Genomic DNA, 23,100 nt, shown 5'->3' with positions numbered 1-23,100 from the left:
ATACTGCTCAAAAAAATAAAGGGAACACTTCAGTGTTCACTTCAATGTTAAAGTGTTCCCTTTATTTTTTTGAGCAGTGTATTTAAAAAAAATCAATAATTAACCGACATCGACCAATATGAAGCGTCTATATTGTGGTATGTTTTTCGGCCATGTCGTCCAGCACACAGACATGAATTTAATGTATATAATTCTTTCTAATTGGACATGCAAACACTTCATTATCACAGTGAACTGAAATAAAATTAAAATTATTCCTGCTGCTCGGCTCAGATCCTGTGAAACATAAATGTAATGAGGGTTTTAGAGGCGGTGTGCTGCACCTGCTGGTTCCCACGTGAAACCAGCCTCTTGACTGCAAAAGTTAATTCTTCAAACTTTCACATCCAGAGCTCCTCGTGTATGTTCACCTTGACCACTGACTGACTGTAATGGCACCACAGATTGAAGGCTGGTATTTAACCTCCTGCCCTGGTAAAACATCTAACCAGCCCACACAAACAGGAAAACACACAGCATGCTGCCCTCAAAACTATGCACCAGCAAATCCCAGTCTCTAGATGATTGCCCCGTCCATTCAGGGTGAACTCCGCAACCCCTGCCCTACTGCCTCACTGCTGTGGCTGAATGTAACGATGACAGAGTTCATGGCCTCTTGCATGACTCGGCTGGTTTCAAAAACATGATGTTATGGTACAAATACCACATGCAAGAAGCTGAGCCATCGTTGCACTAACAGAGCGACATGAAGTGCTTGAGATAACAGAGTTTGTGTATTCAAGGGAGAAACAGACACGGGCATTAACGGTCTATGGTGACATTTTGTGAAATCAAACTAGACTCCGTTGAGGGAAGGAGACGGATCTCTTAGGGGATTTTTCATTAGGTCTGTGCTTACCTACGATGAAAATGGGCACATGTCGGGAACGCTGACCAGATCAGAGCAAGTTCCTCTCTCTAAGCTCTGCCAGAACCCAAAATAAAGCATGACACATCATGGATCACTTCATGAGTGTTTGTGCTGTGGGTGGACTTTCAAAGACCGAGCGTTTTAATTTCTGACTATTTTCATTTCTCATTGTTGCTATGTGCAGAGTTTCAACTTATTTTTAACGTTACAAATTTCACAGTGACTTTGAATAGATATTTCCAAAGGGGGTCATGATTTAAACAAAGAAGGTGAAGGAGGGAAAGGTGCGTGGATGGATAGACGGGCAAAGAGAAGAATATATACAACTTTTACAGAATTAGATTGAGAATTTTTTTTTAAATGTAAATATTTTGACAATTCTCTTTTTGTTTACTAATTTAAACATGAGAAACACTTTTCTAACCCTTATGTTGAAACCTGGTATACATATTAAACTGGATAGCATATTAAAGCTACAGTATATAGCTTTTATACAAATATTTTTTTATATTTACTACAACTGTCACTATGTTACAGTTACATAAACATATTTAAACAAAACTGTCACTATGTTATGACATTATAACACAAAGTTCATAATTTGTCAGAAAAAAAAAAAAAATAAAAAAAAAAAAAAAAAAAAAAAAATCAAGCTCCTCTGCCATCTCCAAAAATGTCAGAAACAATCAGTCAGTCAGGAGGAAGGTCTTACTAGTGTCAATCATTCTGGTGTACGCGCTGCTGGGTGGAAACAGCAAGATTGTGTGTAAAAGCTCAAAATTGCTGGTTTGCCGCAGCTGTGCAAATGGCAGGGAAACAACTCACCATTACAGAAAAACTGTTTATCTGTCGTTGTCTGTAGCCATACTAATTAGCTTACGCATTCACAGCAGTGGGTGTGAGCATGATTGACGGCACTAAGACCCTCCTCCTGGCTCTGATTGGTCATTTCTGACCAGGAGAGGTGTAATTCTGCAGATGGCAGCAGGACCACAAGGAGGAAGGAGAATAGCTCAAATTTTCGTTGATTATATGTCTCGACATACTTAAAGTTTTAATAAATACGTAAAGGAAAAAGCACTATATTTTTATAAAAGATAGCAAATGGAGATTTAACTAGCAAGCAAAAAGTAACAATGTCTACACAGCAGATTTCTAAGTAGCCTAAAATGTATTTTAGTCGATCACAAATGTGACTCTTCATACATGAAAATTAACAGCAGCCAGTTTAAAATAATAAAACTTAATTTGTCCAAAAAGCCATATTAAACTGCATGATGCAATGCTCATCTTAACATATGAGCGTATTTACTACCCCCTTTGGCTTTAAACATACACAGTGGATGTTCTGCAAAATAAATAACACATGTCCTCTAAGATATAGCTCTGATATGCAGCTTGTAAATGATAAAGAACTTAAAGCAGTAATTCCATGTAAAGAGGGTGCCTGCATGTTTATCTGTACATTAAAAAGCTGAAAGCAGCCTATAATTTTACATCTCATTTACAAACATTTGCCAGTTTTTTTTTCTTTACAGCAACAGCATTCAGGGAGAACATATGTCTACACAAACAAGCATTTAAAAAATAACGGAAAAACACTCTTGCTGCAGATGGAAAATGCAATCAAGAGAAATGTGACACAAAGCTACCAAGTGTCCAAGTTTTAGGAACCCAGTGGGAGGAACTGTGCAGCAGGCATTCAACATGCAGCTACTAAATAGTCTCGCACACACACACGCACGCACGCGCACGCACGCACGCACGCGCCAATGGCAATATGGAAAATCACCTGCAAGACGACTGGCAGGTCGCCACATGAGCAATCCAGCAGTACTTAATAAAGAAAGCATTTAGAGTGAAAAAGAAAACAGTAAATATCTGAGCAGCTCTTGCCAAACGCCTCTCACTGGCCAGTCATGCTTATGTGACCAGTTACCGTAAGGATGACTCAGCAGAAATGGATGGTCTCTTTACTGGACAGGAGCTCTGCTGGTAGACCATAAAAATGAAACCGCGACAGTCAACATCGGACACTGGATGTGACTGAAAGTCAAGATGCAGCTGCTGTTGATGACAACATTTTAATAAGTTAAGAGGATTTGGACTTTGAAGTTACTTTCTCTAATAATTAAGGTGGACATTTTCAAACCCTGAAAACCCAGACGTGGCACATTTCCAAACTAGCGGGTTTCCCGCAGTTCCCTTTGTGTTTTTACTAAATCAATTTACCTCCTGTCAGACTCTGGGGATGCGGTGTTTACCACCCCCACAGGAGATGTGAGTGCTGAGCTTGGGAGCAGGGATGCATTATTAATTCCTCCTGATTGTTGTGCCACTGCAGAGCATGCACTGTAAACCGTTTACTGTCCCCGCTTTACGGGCTTTGCACATTTGTCGCGACAGGCTTTTTGAATGATGGTGTCAAACAAGAAAGAGGTCCAGATGAAAATATGTTCTGCGCTGCGTGGAGACCGGTCAGCTGAGAGTCTGGGATCTCAGCCTCGTGTGGATATTCACATTAATGCGCTAAGCTGTTGTTGTAAAAAAAATTAAATTAAATAAAATCACATGGGTGCATTGCAGGAGTACATTTACACACTTCAGGACTATTTGTCAAATTTCCAGCGTGATATAAATTGCTGAAAGACAACAGTTTTTTTTCCCCCTCAGGCTGGCTATATATTCCCCATTTCCTCTAGCGCTGTTACAAAAACACATCTGACGTTCAGAGGAAACAACTCCCAAATGAGGAAACTCCAACTACAGTAATAGAAGTGAAGTTAGTGCGTCAGTTCACACACAAAGGCAGAATATCTGCAGAACAATACCGATACTTTAGGCTTCCTTCGAGGAAGATGAAAAGCTGAAGGTCTGACATGACGAGACTGAAGTCTGCCACCAAGAAACTATAAAACAAACATCTGGCCTTTTGTTTTATTCCTGTTTTTAAAACCCTCAGTTCTGTCAGTTTATTTATTGGTGTTTTATAAAGTGCTGTTTTCTTCACAGACTAGTAAAACTGCATTCATCAAACATAAGTTAAAAAAAAAAAAAAAAGAGTATCCTGCTACCTGTGTAAAAACTGACATCATGCTACAGAAACGTGAGCACTGGGATGGCAGTCCCCATGTGGGACTGTGAAGGCTGATTTACAGCGTCCGACTTTAAAAACTGTACAATGCTATCAGTAGAGCTGGGTGATAAATAGATTTGATCAATTAATCACATTTTATGCTTTGCGGATATTTAATTTTTGGAAATATTGGGATTTTTTCTCTCCCATGCACATCTTGGGTTTTCATAGTTCAGAGTGATGTCAGCACACCTACGGCCACCATCTTGTTAGACAAACATGTTTTACAGCTTGTAAGTATTTAGACTTTGAATTCAGGTCAATGCTACGACAGAATATTAGGGCCAGGCTAAAGCTTAACTATTTTAATTAGGAGAATACATTTATAATACTAACAGGATAAAGTTGTAATTTTATGAGAACTACTAAAACAACAACAAAATTCAATGAGGAATACACACACATCTTATGGAGCATCTTATGAAGTCATTCTTTGGTATAAGGGCTGATGTGCTTAGAGTTCTTATTGTTGATGGATTTCATGAATAAAACTGATTTTCCATGTCTACTCCAGGTTGTGTGGGTTTGTCTCCAAAAACAGAACACCTTTCATAGGATCCTGCAGAGATGTTAAACCTGTAATGTAGGCGAGTAAAGAGCAGAACCTGTCTGGATGGTGATGCAGCATCCATCTATCCTGAGGAATATGCTACTGAGCAGAATCTGATGACGGTAACAACATGGTTACAACTTAGCTTGGATTAAAAGAGCTGCATGCATTTGGACGGTCTGTATGAAGTTTCTGAGACAGAGTTCAGTCACACATGTATGGCTTCTCATGTTTCCGCAATCCCAGCTAATGATCTGAAAGCTCACAAGTTCTGAGGCGTTAGTGGATCGACTTCCATGATGTGATCTGTAATGGTGGGGATCTTTTAGTGTTTATTACGGATTTTTAAAAAAAGCCAGCCAACATTTTCTGCTGCCGCCTCATATTTGTTATCGGTTGTCTTGGGTCTAGATCTGCTCTTGGTTGACTGAAGAGTTTCTTTTGATTCGCTCACCATGAATGATTTTTTCCTGCGACAATTGCACAAAGCGGACCCAGCTTGACGTGATCACATGCAAAACAACCTACAGATTAGATGTTTGAGCTCATTACGTTTCCAAGGAAAAGCTCATTTTATCGCAGCTCCGTCTGCAGCGTAAAGGACTGGACAAAACAAAGGTGAACAGCTCACAAAATAATAAAAAAATACGGTACCAGTTCCTAGGTGAGGAACAAGCGACAAGATAAGTTAGTCGAACTAGACCATTTCAATTTTTTTTTCGCCCCATTTAGAATTTATTTAGTAAACATTTGTACATAAAAAAACCCAGCAAACCCTTTACTAAATATCCATTTGTTGCTTCTTACCTGTATTTGTTTGAGCACTTTGGGGATAGGTTTACAGTTGAGTTTTTGACATGCCTGCTTGTAGGAAGAGAGGATCTCCTCCACCGTCACATTCTGAGCTGAAAAACACACAAGAAGGTAAAAAATATTTTAAAAAAGTTAAACAAGAAGGCAGAAAAGTGAATGAAGATGGCTGGATTCTCTGCACACATTTGAGTATTTAAAATGTTTAACAGTTGTGAAAGTCACAGCAACACTGAACTCAGACCAACGTACTGAAACAGAAACACGGCTGTGGAGACACTGTTAGGACACCTAACGCCTTTTAGTTATCAAGCTGTGCTTCAAATACACATAAATGTTACCATGACTGTATTTTATTCACTTTTTAAAAAATTAAGTGATAAAGATCTAGGAAACATTTATGTAGCCTCTGAACAGCACCAAGCACACCCTGATGCTACTCATCATCATCAACTCCTGTTCGACCAAAGCTTCCCTAAAATAAAGTGTGGGACTGAGACACAAAGAAAATACTTTGTTTTACTGCGACCTGTTTGTGTCTGAGCCTGAGGGAGCACTCCGCTCTGACACAGAGGATCAGAAAACACGACCCTCCCCTTCCTCCCACCCCCCACCTCAGGGTGCCCCCTACTTAAAGCTACAAAAAGGAGGTATTGTTCTTGGTTTTTGTGTGGATGAAGTGCAGTTGCCATCCCAGACTGTTGCAGAGGCTAACTCCAGTCAGATGACTGGGCAACATTCAAAGCTACTGTTCTGGCTGAGAGGTTCTGCTGATGGATGAAGCGAGGCACTCATGCAGAGGAGGGGAGAAAAAAAAGACAAGAAAAAAGGAATAAAAGCCCACGATAGACAGACATGAAAGCCCGAATCCGTACACATAAATTTAAAAACATGAGACCAATTGACCAAAAACAGAAGAATAATTATGGTCTTTGTTTCCATGAGCTCTCTCCACACACACACACACACACACGCACACGCACACACACACACACACACACACACACACACACACACACACACAGCACTCTGCCTGCGTGTGTGTGTGCATCTGACTTTTGCTGCAGTCAGCAATCTGATTTCACAGAGGTGAGAAACTTGTCTCCTTCACTGTTCGGCGGCATTCATCACTGGTATCCTTGCTCTCCTGCAGTGGCTCTCGTTAAGTTCATCACCCAGCGCTTTGGTTAAAAGCAAATTCTGGAGAAAAATGCTGCAGTGCGTGAAATCGGCGAAACACAAGACCCGCTCCATTTGTACTCTGGTTTTCTGTGTTCTAGGAAAATCATAATTAGTTGGCACGCAAATGAGAAAGCTTCTGATTTGGTGGTGATCTAAAAAAGAAAAGGATCAGTCAGTTATATCCAGTATTGCTGCGGTACTCCAGATTGGTTTTGGGAAGAAATTTTCAAATCTTGGTCTTGTCTGAACCACATCTTTTTAATCAAGTCCACAACTTTGGCATCTTTTTATTTTTTTTTATTTCAACTTTGAGTGAATCTCCTGGCCAAGTCTTCAACTCAGAAAATTGTTACTTTTCTTGATGCGTTTGCAACACCATTATGATAATAGCAATGGTCTAAATCTATCTTTAGATTTAGTCTTGGTTTTAGATAGCAAAAGATTTGAACAATCAGATTTAGGACAAAAAAATTTTACTGGATCTTTCTAACACATAAATATACCTTGATTTAATCCATTCCACCGTAGTGCTGGTTGCAGTTTTAGGATCATTGCCCACTATTTTAATCCTCTTCCAGGTTTTTCTTTCAGAGATTCTTAGTATTTAGCTCCAGCCATGTTCACATCAACTCTTCCCACTGAAGAAGAGATTTACAGATTTCAGATTTTTGCTATAAAAAAAGAAAACTTGCCATGAATGCTTCTTTATTCGTCTGTCACCTAAAATCACAACTTGATGAATGTAGTTTTAACATGAGGATTTCAGAAGGAAAACTTTTGCAAGTCACTGTAATCTTCAACAAAATGCTTCACTAGGAGACACGAGACTCTAAATGTTTGTCTTTTTGTGCAGTACAGAGGTATAACATGGGTTTAATCACTTAATGCCACATTAACAGTTTAGATATGTGCTTAATTGTGGCAGTTATGTTTCACTCAAATGGGCATTTGGCAGGACATACCAGATTAATGCCAATCTGCGTTAGTATTTTACCTCTGAAATACATACAGAGCGAGCTCTGGGGCGCGAGAAAGCAGTCTATTAAATTTGTTCTGTACAGTTCATGCGTTCCAGCGAACAAAGTGTCCTTGGAAAAGTGTTATTGTGCAGCGTCGCTGTGGAGCAAGTGTGTGAGTAAACATTTCCTGAGACGAGGTGGGGTTCGGAGGTGGAGAGTGTGTGATGCTCACTAGACTGTAACGTTCACGCAGCTTATTAATTAGAGAAGGATAGAAACAAAGAGCAGAGATCCTTTAATCTAAAAATGATTCATCGCTGCCATGTTAAAAGAGTGCAAGGAGCGTGGCGTATCACCATTCCTCCAAATTTAAAACAAAGAAAAAGCAAACATCACCGCCAACTGAAGTCAGTGATAAGAGTTGAAAGAGTGCAGAATCAGTAAAGCCTGAGCTACAACTGCTGTCTGCATTCTGCTGGCTCTGCTTTTGTTTTATTGCACTCTGCTCAGAGCTGCTGCTACATGCATGGAGGGGAGTGGTGATGAGGCACGCAGAGAGGGAAGGAAAGCCGAAGTACCGAGCCAGGTTATGTCTTTAGAAACACAGATCGAGAGCCGGTGACACGCAGAGGCAGAGAGATTAAAAGGTAACACAACAATGAGTCAGGAAATAAACTCCACATCAGAAAACGAAACAAAAACGAGACTGAAAGCACGAATGGTACAGGAAGCAGACTCCTGATCTAAACAGGAAACACATTCACAGACCAAGAAGGTTACACAGTATTGGTCTTGTTTAAATGATTGTAAGAGAAGAAGGTCACAGAATAGTTAACTAGCATTTATTTAACCCTTTTAAAATCATGGTTTTGGCTACAAATTGAGTATAAAAGGACGACCCCATGACCTTTATGATCTGTACCCAAACTTTATATAGTTTCTACTTTTCATTAAGCATGTGCTAAATAAACCAAACTAAGGCAAAAATTTATATATTCTGTCCATCCAAAACAAAAAGTTCAACCAAGCAGACGAACTGTACACCAAAACTCATAAAATCTGTGTCTGTAAAAGATTCCAGGCCAGATGTTTCGCCACATTGATATTTCCGGTTCGGAGGACACCGAAGAAGAGACGACTCTGCTCTAACCCAGAAAACCTCAGACAAACCACATCTTTGCATCTTGTTTGTGTTTGCGATCGCTGCTGGCAGCTCTCCACAGCGCTACAGCAGCAGCTGCCTGAACCGCGGTCTGTGCAACAGAACCTTGTATTCTGCAGACTCCGGTTCTCGGAGGTGAACTGGGCTGTGCAGGGCTAACGGCTAGAACCGCTGCTTTTCTGACGAGGGCTGGCCAGTTTGGCACAAACGTACCCACAAACATTTTGAGCTCCCACAATGTTTGTTGAAAATAAAAATCGAGGAATTTTGACTGCGACGGAAAACGAACAGGCAAAACTTACACAAATGTTTCTGTCTTCGTACCCTGAAGTGGAGAATTACTGCCAGCAAACACATACACATGAGTAGACGTAGTAAGGAAATCAGTGAGATTAAATCCAGACGACCTAGAGACACAAAATAACGATGTACTCCTTTTATAGACGACTACAGATGGCCAAACCTCTGCTTCAGAGGTAGCTGAAGGGGACACAGCCTCTAGATGGCAACACACCGACTATTTGCTTCACACAAAGGTCAACGTCTGAGAGTAATTCCACTAAACTCTTTAGAGTGAAATTTAATGTGGGATTGTGGGTAATGGTGCTTAATTTGAGCAAGTCCTGAAAAGTAGGGCTTATAGTGCCGAGTAAATCAGGACACACCAAAAGAAAAGATGTTTTTAAATGTGTAATTATTATAAACCACGGTGGGAAATAGGGATGATGATATATAGTGGGGAGAGAAAAATGTAATGTGATAAAAGTGAATTACGAAGTGATAACTATTTTTAATGATGGCTGCAAAGACTAGTTGTTTGAAATAGATTCCCCTTTTTGGTTCAATGGGAGGCAAAAAGAACTCTAGTTTTAAGATACAACATATTAAATGTTATCATATGTTGTTCAGCAGCACTGTTAAAAAGCTTAAAGTAATAAGCAAAAAAAAAAAGTTACAATTTCTTGTGATGCTTAAGAGTAATTTCAAGGAATATCACAAAATATTTTGATAAAACTTTAGGTTTATATCATACATTCCTACTGAGGAGTACAGAAAAAAAATGATAAAAATGACCCAATATTATTTGGAATTTTTGTAATTATTAAATGATGACTTAATTTAAATGAGGATTAAATCCCCATAGGGATATTTTGGGCCACACTACTTTGAAGCTCACAGTCTCCTTTCTGATTTTCTGATTATAATGGTCATTCCTTATGCAACAACTAGTTTCGTCTAAAGTGCTTTGCTGCGAAAATAAAGAAAAACCCAATAAATCTGAAATATTTCTTGCAATTCTGTGCATATGGGGGTAGAAGCACTTTCTAACACTTCTTTCTTTCACTCTTCAGAGACAAATTGGGGCACAAAAAAACCTAAGCATGAAAACAAAGCCAGCTTTTTATCAATCCACTCATGCTTAAATTTGAACTGAAGGCATCGTGGCTCACCTGTTTCCTAAAAATAATCTGCTCCCTCAGATTCTGAGAATGAACACGTATAAACAACGCCGTCAATAAACGCTCTGATGCAGTGTGTTTGTGTGTTTTGATTCTTGCACTTGACTGTAATACCTTCTCGTCAGAACAGCGTCGTAAAAGTAAGCTACTTCAGTTACCGCACCTGTATGAAACCAGAACCAGCTGGGCTGATGTCCCAGGGCGAGGAAAAAACAGCCAGCGACACGGGAGGTTTAACAGTCGTAAATTTTAAATCAATTACTCAACCTGAATAACAGGCAGAGCTGCAACAAGTACAAGCACATGTTCAGGAGGGAGAGCGCTGAACCAACAATGTGACCTAGAAAGCCCATCCTTTCACCTTCCACACCTCAACTCGCTTGCATAACTCCTCAAGTGAGATCATGCTCATTTCAGAGGAGGTAGTTACTGTATGTTAACACACTGTTATAGTATTAGTTATTGATATGCATATTTTGCCCTCAGAAAACTGTGACCGAGTACAGTAATCATCTGCTTGTTTTCCCAGAACGGCTAAAGCTTATCCATGAAGATACTGTGCAAGAAAACTTGCTAAGGCCAGTGGTAGAACCTTTTGTCCTGGTTTGTTAGGATATTCACTAGATTAAAAGTATCAATATTTTTACTTTATTTTTTACACTTTATGTCTTAAATCAAGATGTTCAACTCTTGTCAAGCAGGTACAAGAAATCAAACAGCAAACCTAAGAGCCTGTCAGATAAAAATGCTAAACATCTCCTTCAAAGCCCGACAACTCTGTAAGACAGCCTCAATCAAAGTCTTTATCGCATCCCACAAGTGTCAGCATAGACTGACCTGCAGTGTGGAAGTGAAGGCTGTGCTGCCGGGGCAATTCATAGGGAATGCTTACCTCTTTGAAATGATCACACACAAAAAAGCATATACTAGCTGAAAAGACGACAATGAATGCATTTATTCTACATCTATACATATCTTTTAAAGTTGAAGATCAAAAGAAGACGTACAAGTTTAAGCCTAACTTCGTTAATTAAACGCCTTTTAATGGAAAAGGTCTTAATATCTACCCTAAAGAAGCATTTTGTTACACTTCCAATGAAAAAAGGGAGGAGTGTTTGATATGTGATCAAATGTTACACAAAGAAATGTCAATGTGTGCAAAGTACAAAATAATGCAAAGAAACATCTCCCTCCCCAGGATACTGAACAGAGGCATTTATGAAAAAAAAAAAAACATCTAAAGAAGTGTTGGAACACCTAAGGGGCCTAATTACTCCATTATGAAGTTCTTCAAAGGCGCTTGATGTTTAAGCCAAACCTCGGGGGCCTGTGTAAGCATGAAATTCGTACCTTTTCACATAACAAAGCAGAGTTAACATTCTGCTTTCCCTCAAGGAAGCTGTCAAATGAAGGCACTGCCATCCTTCAGACCTCTGACATCTTGGAAAACTCAATGTAAAACCAGTGTTTCTTAAAGACAAATCACACCTTGGTTTTCCTAAATGTTTAGCTTGCATTTTGACCCAGTTTCAGCACGTTTGTTAGTCTCCTCATCTCGACCTCCTTTTTCTACCTTCATCACTCATTCGTTCCCTTTGCTTAACAGACAGGAAAACAATTTGTTCTTTCACTTGAGCAACACAGAGCAAACAAGCAAAGGTAAAAGTCTACTTATTTTCAGACACCACCTGTACATAAAGACAATGGTCATCCTGTGGAAAGATTCAGTAAATACTACGTTCGAGTTGCCCTTTGACAAACAGATTTCTCCCGAGGGAGATTGATAAAATTCATCGACTTGACTTTGACTCACACAGTGGACTATTTTTAAATCTGTTACGGATGATTTTTTTGCTTCACTGATAAAGGTTGACGGCATTTGTCATGCACAGATTAATTGGTCAGAGACTGATCCGAATGATTTTTCTTTAATAGGCTCTGACTGCACATATTCAGATATTTCCTACTGATTACGGGGACTAAAACAAATAGCTCCCAGTATTTCACTGCAAAAATGTTTGTGCGCATTTAGAGTAACATTTAAAAAGTGTTTTAGTTATCACAAATGTTAGCCTGGAGTTATTGATGCTAAAGGTGGCCCAACCAGTTAGGTTTCAGAGGCAATCACTTTATCTCACAGAGCCATTAAAGCTAAGGTATGTAACATTAACAAAGTTTTTTTTATTTTACATATTTGTTGGAACTTACACCGTTGTGACTGGATATTATGAGACAGATCATTTGTGGAAACAAAAAAAAGGTCACCCAGTGCTAACTTTAACCAACCAATCTAAGTCAGGAGTAGGAACTGAACGCTGTCAATCAGGCGTGTGTGCGTGCCAAAAACCCCCCAGTTCTCTGCTTTGATGCAGCTTATCCACTTCAGCAGAGGCCATCATAAATGCTATGGGCAGTTAGCATGGTTAGCATAGACGATTTTTCTGTAACGGTGAGTTGTTTTGCCGCCATTAGCACACTTAGCACCTTGTTCATGATGTTGTTTGACAGCGCTAAGACCCCCCTCCTGGCTCTGATTGATTGCCTTTGACTGTGAGTTGGCTGCATTTCTTCATACGGCAAAAGCAGCACAAGGAGGCGGAAGAGATTAATCTATTCACAGATTATCTGTCTCATATTACGCAGTCACAATATAGTGACAGTTTTAACAAATATGTCAAAAATATTTTTAATAAAAGCTACATACTGCAACTTCAACAACAAACACTGTCATTTAAAAGCTGCATTTAGTACTAGGACTAATATTTTAATTGGTCTGATGTTGTGAAACATTGACACTTCTTCACACCACTGTATGCTGCAGCCCCAACTCCTGCATGACCCGACTTGTTCATAAACTCAAGTAGTGACGTAAAATGTGGTGAACTCAGCCACGCTCCCGCAGGTAACACTTGCAGTCTATGAGGATAAACAGTTGAGGTGTCAGTAGAGAATATTGTTGGGGTAAAAACAAACAGTGATTTGCTAACCAGCTAGTACAACCACCTGTTTCTAGTGAGGCTATGTTAAGGGGATCGCCTCGAGTTGATTACTGCATTTATAAAACCATGATGACAGGAAACTGTGTTAAAAGATTTTTCAACAATTCAAAGAATTCTGCACCACCAAGGAAGATCAGATACAGAGCTCAGGTTGGAACGGTGACATGTCAGCAGGGTAATTACTGTCTTCAGAAAGATAATGATCCAAAACATAAGAGGAACCAGGATTTTGGACAACCTAGAGATTATGAAAACAGAAATAGTCAAATACCCATGTTCGTATGCTCCAACTTTGTGAAATGTTATGAGAGGTGAATCAGAGCTGGTCTATTGGCAAAGGGAGGCTGCATAAAGTATCCACAGGGGAATCAGTAATTGTGCCATTGTGCATTTTAAGTAAATTAGATGTTCCCTAGTGAAAGAAAAGAACTCAAAGGTTGTCATTTCATTTTTCACTCTACTAAAAAGTACAGCCTGGTACGACATGTTTTTATCAAAACTATGCGGGAATAAAAAGCCTTGCCATCCTGTGCTCCAGCCCTGTTTGCTGTCATTTCGCACCTTTTTGTTGTGGCGTGTGTTGTGGCAGCAGCGCCATTAACACGTAGCAGCCAGCTGACTGGTTTGTCAGAAGTGTGGCAAAAAAGACTGAGCTGAGAATTTGTACCAGCATGCAAAATGAGAGTCAGACTGAGAGTCATAAAATAAATAAACAAAAGGATGCAGTGATGGTTTGTGTCCAGGAGTGATACTGGTGAATGATTAAAACTGAGAAGTAATCAGAGTAATTAAATACAAACCCTGGATTGTAATTTCAGTTTATAGTAAAGAAATAAAGGATTGATATATGGACTGACAAAAACTCATGTTCAACATGGACTGCACTGGATTTGGCTTCTTGCATATAATATCTAGAATAGGGCTGCAACTAACAAATATATATTTATAATTGAATATTCTATCAATTATTCTGACAATCTGATAAAAAAAATTGGTACATACTACAGTTTCTTCATTTAATCATTGAAACCTTTTTTATGCATTAGAAATATATTAAAATGCAATTCCTTTTTTAAATAAGAAAATAAACATTTTATTGCCTAAGGGGAAATAACATTTAGTGAATTTGAACTGGGTGGAGTTAAAACTATGCCAACTTTAAGAGTCGTGGGTAAAACATATTTGTACAGTTTTGGTTTACTTACGTTTTTTTTTCAGCATAATGCCCTTTTGAGTCTGTATAATTATTATCAATTATTAATGCATGACTTAATTGATTGATTATTATTTTAATAGTTGAATCATCATGATTCATTGTTTCAGGACAAATCTAGACACAGCCATTACAGGTGGGTATTAAGGGTTAAAACATGCATGTGCAATATTAGCATAAAAAAAACCCTTTACGTCTCACAAGAGTTTTTGTTACTAGATTAAACAACTCTTTTCAGCCATTTCCAACAGTTTGCTTGACATAATTTTCCAGTGGTAAAGTGTTTTTGTTCAGTTTGCAGTCGTTTCCAGCTTTCGACAGGAGCTGGAATGAGGGAAGAGACGAGCAAGGTATTCCTGTTTGACAAGGACAAAACGTTCAGACGTGACAGCAGTAACAAACAACAAGCGGCCTCCTTCTGTGTCAAACTGCATTTTTAACTTCCCAGTGAAGAACCTGGAGTCAAAGGGCAGGATTCAGCAGAAAGCAAACAGACACATGCTCACTTCTTTAATTTAGAAGACAAACAGAGATGCGCGTGCTGTTTGGTTAGTTAAATAAGCCTAACAGACGTAAGGTGCAAATAAGAGGACCAGCTCAGCTGATATCAGCTTTTGTTCCTCAAACATTAGCAGACATTAATTTGCGAGAGAAACACTTTGTTTCAAGCTTGCAGGTAATTTATCAACAGTTTGTTGAAATATGTTGCAGAAGTTGAGTTAGGAATTATTTATTTTAAGCAGCAAAAGCAATTTACATTAATGGTTCTCACTTTCTTCGTGCATTTATGTTGTCAAGGATTATCCAGTCGACCTCCAGGATGTTTCTAAAGATTATTTAGCAATGTGCAGCTACAGTTGGAGGGACGCTGTGTTGCTTCAAGCTACCTTATACCAAATCACATTTAAGGGACATAACATTTCCTGAGTAAAAAGTTGGATTTTTGCTCCTACATGGCAGGATGTCGGCCCGAGAGCTTTGCTGCTTGTAAAATAATCAGCCATCAATGTTAAAGCTTTGCTTCGATTGCAAATAACGAGACTTAATCGAGATCAAACACAATAAACTTTGTGCTATAAAAAAGAAATGATTTTGCATTTTCACAAGTAAACATTGCGGCTAAGGCCTTTATGGTTTGAACTAGCACTGCAAACTAAAGCTGTTAAAAAACCTGGGAAGAGAAGTGGAAAAGGACGGGGAACTATACAGAGAAGGGAATTCCAGGAATCTCAGGATATGATGCAGTATTTGCCCTGGCCTGGGGAACAAACAACCCTCAGATCTCCACTGAAGAAGACTGGAAAAAAAAAACAACAAAAAAAAAACAACAAAAAGAAACTTCTAGAATATAAAGCAACTCAGAAGAAAATAACTGCACATATTTCACCTTTTTAGGGAGCGAATGGGAACAAATGCTACCTGTGGCGCTGTTTGTTAGTCTTTATGCCTCTTACACCCACATGTTAAGCTTGTTGATAACACAAACCCTGACAACAAAGCAGGAAGCAAGAGTACCAAGAGGGCATGGAAATTCAACACCCCAGCTGCTTCCTTCTGCTCCCCTGAGATGCTAAACCAAGTGTTTATTTTAAATGGCAACCCAGATGAAGTTTAGTCCATTCAGAAACTCCTTTTATGGCTCAGATAAAGCCAGATATCTGCTTTTCATCAGCTTCTTCATACCAATCTAATTCTTTAACCAGAATTTGCAGCAGAAACTTGCTGCGTGGATGAAACTGAAGTCTGTTTTTCACCGATATGTTTGACAAGGATCTTATAGTGAAGGGAGCCAACGAAGCTGCATCTGAAACTGGTCTACTGTGCCACCGTGCTAAAGCCTACTGACACCACAGAAGCTTTCAGGGAGTTTAAATAAACCTAATGATACAGGCCTGCATCATGGGACTTAAACCATTAAAAAAATATTTGGGATCATTAAAAAATATCATTAAAAAAAAAACTTCTTTAAATATTTAACTGGAGTAGATGACTGTAGAAGCTATTTTAGTGCAATTCTTCTGAAGTTCTTCTGAACTCATCTATGATAAAAGCAGGACATCCTCCAGATGTAGAATGTAAAGCCAGAGAAATAAAGATTGGTAAAACTCTGAAAAAGTCAGTCTGTTGGTGACAACCCGATCAAAATGCATCACATTAGCTAAAGATGAATATAAAGGAGAAACCAGTTAAACCATATCAAAAACTAGCATAGATAGGTAGCATTTAAAAGAGCCTTAACAAAAGAAGAAATCATTTCATTTGATAAAATTACTTAGTCATGTTTGTAACATATTGGTACGATAAGTAAAACCAGGCTGATATTACCAGCCGTTGTTTACGTACATGTTGTAGTTTGTGTGCATGATTCAGGCTGTGGGAAACCCACTGTAAAGTGTTTGGACATGTGACAGTGATGCAGACAGGATGGGGGGTTTGTTTCCTGAAGCACAGACATTGTGCCAGAAGTGTGGTTGGTTTTTTTCAGTGTATTGATTATAAAAATATTGGCACTTAGCCATAACAGGAATAATAATTTTGGAAATTGATAGCTGCCTTAATTTTCCTTTTGGTGCATCCCTATTAGATTGTAATGATGAATTAGAAATAGAGAATTTATTCCTTTAATCTGAGCTACTGTCCTCTCCATTCCTTGTAAACATACAAAGACAATATTAAAGTGATTTTCCAGCTGTTAGCAGTAACTGGTTGCTAATAAGTCTAATATTTTCTGAGTTAACTACATAAACTTTGTGGGATGGCTGCAAATTATGACAAAGTGTGCGAGGTTTTCTCAGACACATAAAGGCAAGAACTCAGTAAAGTAGGGAAGTCCAGATCTGATGGACCAATTCATCCATTTTCAAACGGATATCAAGACTCCCTTACTAACCTCAAACTTAGACAGTAGAAAAAACCAGGTATCAGGTGTTATGTCAGCACAAATCCTGTTGATTCTGCTTTTTTTTATTTTTACAATTTTTTTAAATGTGACAGAGTTTTTCCCACGTGCACAAATTTTTAAACCTTCATTGTAAGACAATCACATCTTATTGACCAAACAAGTCTTGTTTTTATCTAACAATCTAAGTGTTTGGAGTGAACGAGGGAGGCTCATCTTCCTGTCTGTCATTCGACCTACTTTGCTCACCGTCCTCTGACAATTGTTGAGGCGCAGAGAGAGCAGCTGAAACACTAGGCTTTCAATTTTACGACAAAACTAACAAAGTAAAGAAACCATCAGGCGGAACAACTCTCCCTGTAACAGCAGTGAAATATGATATGAGTCGAGTTATTGTCCAAGTCGCATCAAAGCAGAAAGGAGACGTGTGCTAACATTAGCCAAACGCTTCAGCAGACTGACAAACAGAAAAACATCAGCAGCATGAGCAAGTAACGTCGCTTATTAAAACCTTCGCTGCAGGTGTCAAGATAAATGTCCACAGACAAATGGTCCTGTGAAAAAACGATTAGGATTGTAGTTTTGGACAGGTAATGGGCAAGTAAGTAAAACAGGAAATAGTCACAGTAATACAGGGATGTAGAGGGGAAATTTATTGCAGCACTTTCTATATTTAAATGGAGTTCTTAAATGACTCGAACTGGTACCGGGTAAAAGAAAATAATCCTGGTCGACAAATTCCTCTACAGAAACGTTCTGTTCAGTTCACTTCACGGCAAAAAAAAGGCAGAAAATTTGCATATTTAAGAAGGTAGAAACGCCCCATGCTTAACATGCATTTAACAACTTAATAATCAAACTAACCCTGAATCAAATCCTGTCAACTTTTACTATTTAAATCGATTTCCCCTTGAACTTAGTACAACTTTTATTGTATTTACATGATATTTCCTAAACTTTATAGATTTCCCATTCAGTAAAAAGTGCAAGCGAGGCACTGCATGACCGATTTCACAGCCGTCAGCTGACTCTCTGCCTTCATATTGACATTCGGCCACGAAGAACTTTGGAACTTAAACCAGTTACAAGATAAAGGTGTTTGATAAAATATCCAGCGCTGCGGTTCAGCGTGTGAGATATTTAATGGCTTGTCTTGTTTTGCACAAGGCCAGAAAAACTTGTTAAGGGACAAACTGTGCTTCAACACACTCAGGAAACTGGCATTGTAATTTAAAACGAAGATGGCCATGTGATTTGGACTGAACTGTTCAAAAGCAGCAGGGTTATTTGCATGCATTCAACATGCTAAAGTTCTTTACTGCGGCCGAATCCACAGTCGGAAGCAGCTACGTGTGATTCGATGATAAGAACTTATCCGTTTGATCATTTCAAACTGAATACTGATTGCGTTGTCTAGATGATGGAGGTCACAAACGCACAGTGAGGTCAGCGGTGCGCTCGACACCATACACGATCGTCTTAAACCGGCCAAGTGTGTAACTATGCCAACACCAGTCACATTACCGTGAGCAAACAACAGTTTTCACATTAGGCCTGTGAAGGCTGTTTAGTAAATGGTGTCCTTTGTTGACACCAGATGAAGGAACGTGTGAGTCACGCACACAAATTTCCAGCTTGGCCACTGTAAAGCTACTGTTAAAGCAAAGCCTGTCCTGCTGCTTGTGTACGGACCCAGCGTCCGAAATATAAACAAAAACAAGTAAAAAGCGTGTAGCAGCTTAAGATAAAGACAAAATGTACAAATTGACCGGAAAAAACTCTCTCTCTGATAGAAAATAATTAAGTCCTACACACACACACACACACACACACACACACACACACACACACACACACACACACACACACACACACACACACACACACACACACACACAAGCTATTCCCTCCAAAAACCTTTTAGGAAGATTTCCTTCATTGTAACGCCACACACTGGGTTCCCTATGTGTCTAAGTAAAGGCACTGCCACATCCTCAGAGTTTTCCAAAGTGTGCATTCGCTGAACAAACAGGAACCTGCTGTGGTAAAATGGCACACCTCAAGGAGTGGAGGGATTCGCTCACTGCGCCGCGCCGCCATACTTGGATATGGAGTTATGCTTTGGCTATTCTGAGTGCAGCAAAGCCAGAAAACCTATTATGTTCTTTATCTATTAGAAGTTGTTTAAAGTAGGGGTGGGGGCTCGGGTGCTACCTGAGGATTAAACAGCGGATTGACAAAGCAGCGGCAGCTCTGACGAAACACACAAAGGAGGAATTCTCCTCAAGACTAACACACTAACACACCTCTTTGGGATGAATGACTACATTCATCGAGCCGTCAAAATTTTAACGGACAACGTGAAATATGCGAAAGAGCGTTTTAAGCTAGTGCTGCGTGATGGTAGGGCGACAATAATATTGATTAGAACTACAACTAGAGATTATTTAAGTAATTTTTCTGATTATTAATCGGTTAAAAAAAGCTTGCACATTCTAGATTTTTTAATCCAGCCAATTAAAAGATGCAAATACTGACATTTTTTTTATATAGGAAAAACATTATTGCCTAAAATGCATAGAAAGCCCTCGTGTAGTTTGATCATTTGTAGTAAAGGATGCATGTGCAGATTAAAAAAATGCCTTCTACTAATCTGATGATTATTTTTATTTGGATTAATAATTGGATAACACAAGGAGATTAATAGGAGATTTTCTTAAAGAACTTGAACCAGGTGAAGCTAAAAGTATAACTTTAGGAGTTTTGGGTGGAATAGGTTTACAGTCAAAAAAGGTTTTTCAACCTGAAGGCAAATTTTATATATTTTTGTCCAGTTTTGGCTTAATTACGACTGTGTTGTTTTCAGCAAATGACCTTTTTTTAGAGTCTGTATACTCCAGTTAAGAACGAGTTAAACACTTACTTCATTAATTGATTGATCATGACTCATTTGATCAATCATTTCAGTCCTAATGATGGTCATGAATAAATCTTTGTATACCACCACAATCACCCCAACAGCTTTCTAATCTGACCTTAAACTAACAAAACAAATTCTTTGTTGATATGTGGATGATTGTGGTTCCATACTCTGGGCGGATCCGTTTTGAACAGGATCTTTATAGCCGAGATTCCCAGAGTGCAGCCATGAAATGCTTAAGTGGAAATCTGTAATATTACCAATTTTTTTTTTTTTTAATAAAAAAAAAAAACTGTGATTTTAATTCCTGTTAAAACAAAACCTACTCATTATTGTAGTTTGCTGCAATGTAGCTTAGATAATAAGCTAAGCTACTCTTAGTTTTAAAACTGTACCTCTGAAACTTTGCTATTCTATATAGAGCGCTTCTTTAGTTTTCACAATAGAAGTATGAATGTTTTTCTACAACTGGAAACATTCCCAAACAACCAACGTTGTTTTCTTTTTGTGAAGGACAAAGTGTAGCAATGTTCTCTCAGCCTGCTGATTGGCAGTGTGCAGCAAAGAGACAAAGGAAAAGCGCAGATTCACCCTGTGCACTATTCGACTGGATAACAAAAACATCTACATTGGTGCCATCTTAAACTGACAATTTTTTATTTTATTTTTCCTAACTTTCCCAACTTAAAATCCTTGGCATATGTTGATATAAAATGCCTAAGAGAGATAATGGCTAAATACACTGCAGCTAAATAATAATAAAAATGCTACAAATGCATAAATTAATCAGCTAGAAATTGAAATCGAGAAAATGTTCTTTTAAAAGCCTCCAAAAGAAAAAAGGAACCTCCAAGAACAACAAAAAAAAGGGCATGAGTCAGGAAAAGACCGAGTGGTGCGTCTGTCGTTACGTCCCTGGTGAACAGACACGTCTCAAACGGCCTTAATTACAGCACAGCAAATAGAAAAGTTCATTTACACATACAGACATGCAGAAAATGACAAGTACTACCATGTCTCCAGGGATCCTTTGGCTCCACCGCTCCAGAAACGATGTCGTCGTCTGAAGGAAATGTCACCCTTTTTCCACTCTGCTTGTGTTTCTCTTCCCCCTCCTCCACCAAGGGATACAGTCCCGCTTGATCAGCGGCAGACGCCTCGGTGCTGCACGTCTGGATTGCATTTGCCTGGCCTTCCGCTGTCCTGCCGGCTGGGACGTCCTGAGGACTGGACTTGGAGTCCAAAGCGTTGTCCGAGATGGACGTGGCGTTCGCAGACTCGGCCTCCAGCACGCCGCTCTCGTCCAGGCTCAGATCCACCCCGATGTCCATGTCCATGCCATCGTCCCCTGCCTCCACAGCAGCTTGTGCAGAGTTGCTGTCCCTGTCCTCCTTCATGTTCACCTCCTCTACCTCCTCTATAACAATCTTGTGCTGCTCATCGTTAGACGAGATCAAGTCAGTGGGATTATCTACAGCAGGGGTGTCCTGGGCACAGCTCTTTTTATTTCCATTGACTTCATCAATTTCCAGTGTGTCTTGGTTGTCCTCCTCAGCTGTCTGGAGATTGTCAGTGAGCTGAGGCATAAGGTAGGTTTCAGAGGCCTCTGTGGGAACACTGGTTTGCTTCTCGAAGTCACTGTCTGTCATCAGTTCAGAAATACGAGGGGTGACCGCTTCTGTGTTGTTGGTAGTGTTATGGTCATCGTCCACGTTGGCCTTTGTCTTGACATTACACAAATCTAGACGCTGCTCTTCGAAATTCATGTTTACATTTCAGCTTGCAAACTGTGGCGGCACCGTATGGTCAGCAGGTAAGACAGTGACCACCTGGAACAGACAAGCTTCTTTCTCTCGACTTTAAAGCTGATGAGTCCCCGTTTTGGTCATTCAAGTGCGCGAGAAACATCCATCTATCTATGCTTGTATTTTGTTTTTGATGTGGAAATAATATAGTTCAACAAACAACCGTCAAATGTTGTCAGAAGCCAACTAAATAAAGTGCAATTTTGTTGAAATGTCATTTAACAAGAAATCGTTTGTTTCCGTGCAAAACGCTACTGTTGTCTGCACTTGTTCATAAACCAAACTATAAAGCCTAACTATGAACGCACAGGTAAGCGCTAAATTTCTGGCAGTCCTATTTTATTGCTTCGTTTAATATGCTGTCTCCCTGGTCGTCAGCATATTACTAGCAGGAACAAACAGGGCCAGGCCAATCTACTAAAACGAACAGGTCGCTCGGGGAGCTTACGGAGCCAAGTCATCAACGTGAATTAAAGAGAGCTAACGCGTTGCTAGCTTGCTAAAGTTGTTGTCCAACAATGACGTCCAGGCCCGAGTAGGGTAGCATGCCTGCTTCTTTACACCGACCCGACAGTTTCTCCAAGTTCATTCTTCCGTGACAAGAAGATGAAATATATTCCCTCCGCAGATCTTGGTCTCACCCTCTGTCGTGGCGCAACTCTCTCTGCTCGCATCACAGTCCTCAGCCAGCGGCGGCGGTAGCAGCGGCGGAAAAAACAGGCGTCACACTCCGAGCAATGAACATGCCTCGGTGGCTAAGCTCAGTGCTCGGGAAACGCGCCGGGACTACCGGTGCTTACGGTTGGAAGACTATGGCTGCGATATTCCCACCATTTAGCTCTCGGCTGTGTCTCCGGCTTCGGGAGGAGTCAGCTGAGCCTGTTTTTTTTTTTTTTGTCCAACGTTCTCCTTCGCTAGCCTGTTGAAGTCCAACAACTGTTTGTTGTGCACTCGTCATACGTCAGCACGTAGCCGCACGTACACAAGGTACGTTTAGCTAACGCACTAGTATGGCATGCAATTGTATCACATAATAGTGAATGCTCTTCGAAGTTAAAAACGTTTCAACTTTTAGTACAATAAAAGTCAAATGCA

General features: G+C 39.6%; 1 protein-coding gene across 1 annotated transcript in view; it reads right to left on the bottom strand.

Moving 5' to 3' along the window:
- ppp1r37 (protein phosphatase 1, regulatory subunit 37) overlaps positions 1–22,968 on the bottom strand; it is a 39,468-nt gene extending 16,500 nt beyond the window's left edge. Inside the window, exons 1-2 of the mRNA XM_008425757.2 lie at positions 21,213–22,968; positions 5,404–5,501 (exon numbers count right to left, since the gene is read on the bottom strand). Of these exons, the coding sequence (XP_008423979.1) occupies positions 5,404–5,501; positions 21,213–21,966 (852 nt within the window). The 5' untranslated portion in view covers positions 21,967–22,968. The remainder of the gene's footprint in view (positions 1–5,403; positions 5,502–21,212) is intronic.
- Positions 22,969–23,100: the final 132 nt, after the last annotated feature.

Source organism: Poecilia reticulata, linkage group LG13 (genome assembly GCF_000633615.1).
Source record: "Poecilia reticulata strain Guanapo linkage group LG13, Guppy_female_1.0+MT, whole genome shotgun sequence".
NCBI lineage: Eukaryota > Metazoa > Chordata > Actinopteri > Cyprinodontiformes > Poeciliidae > Poecilia > Poecilia reticulata.
This window is presented reverse-complemented; position numbering and strand designations above follow the sequence as displayed.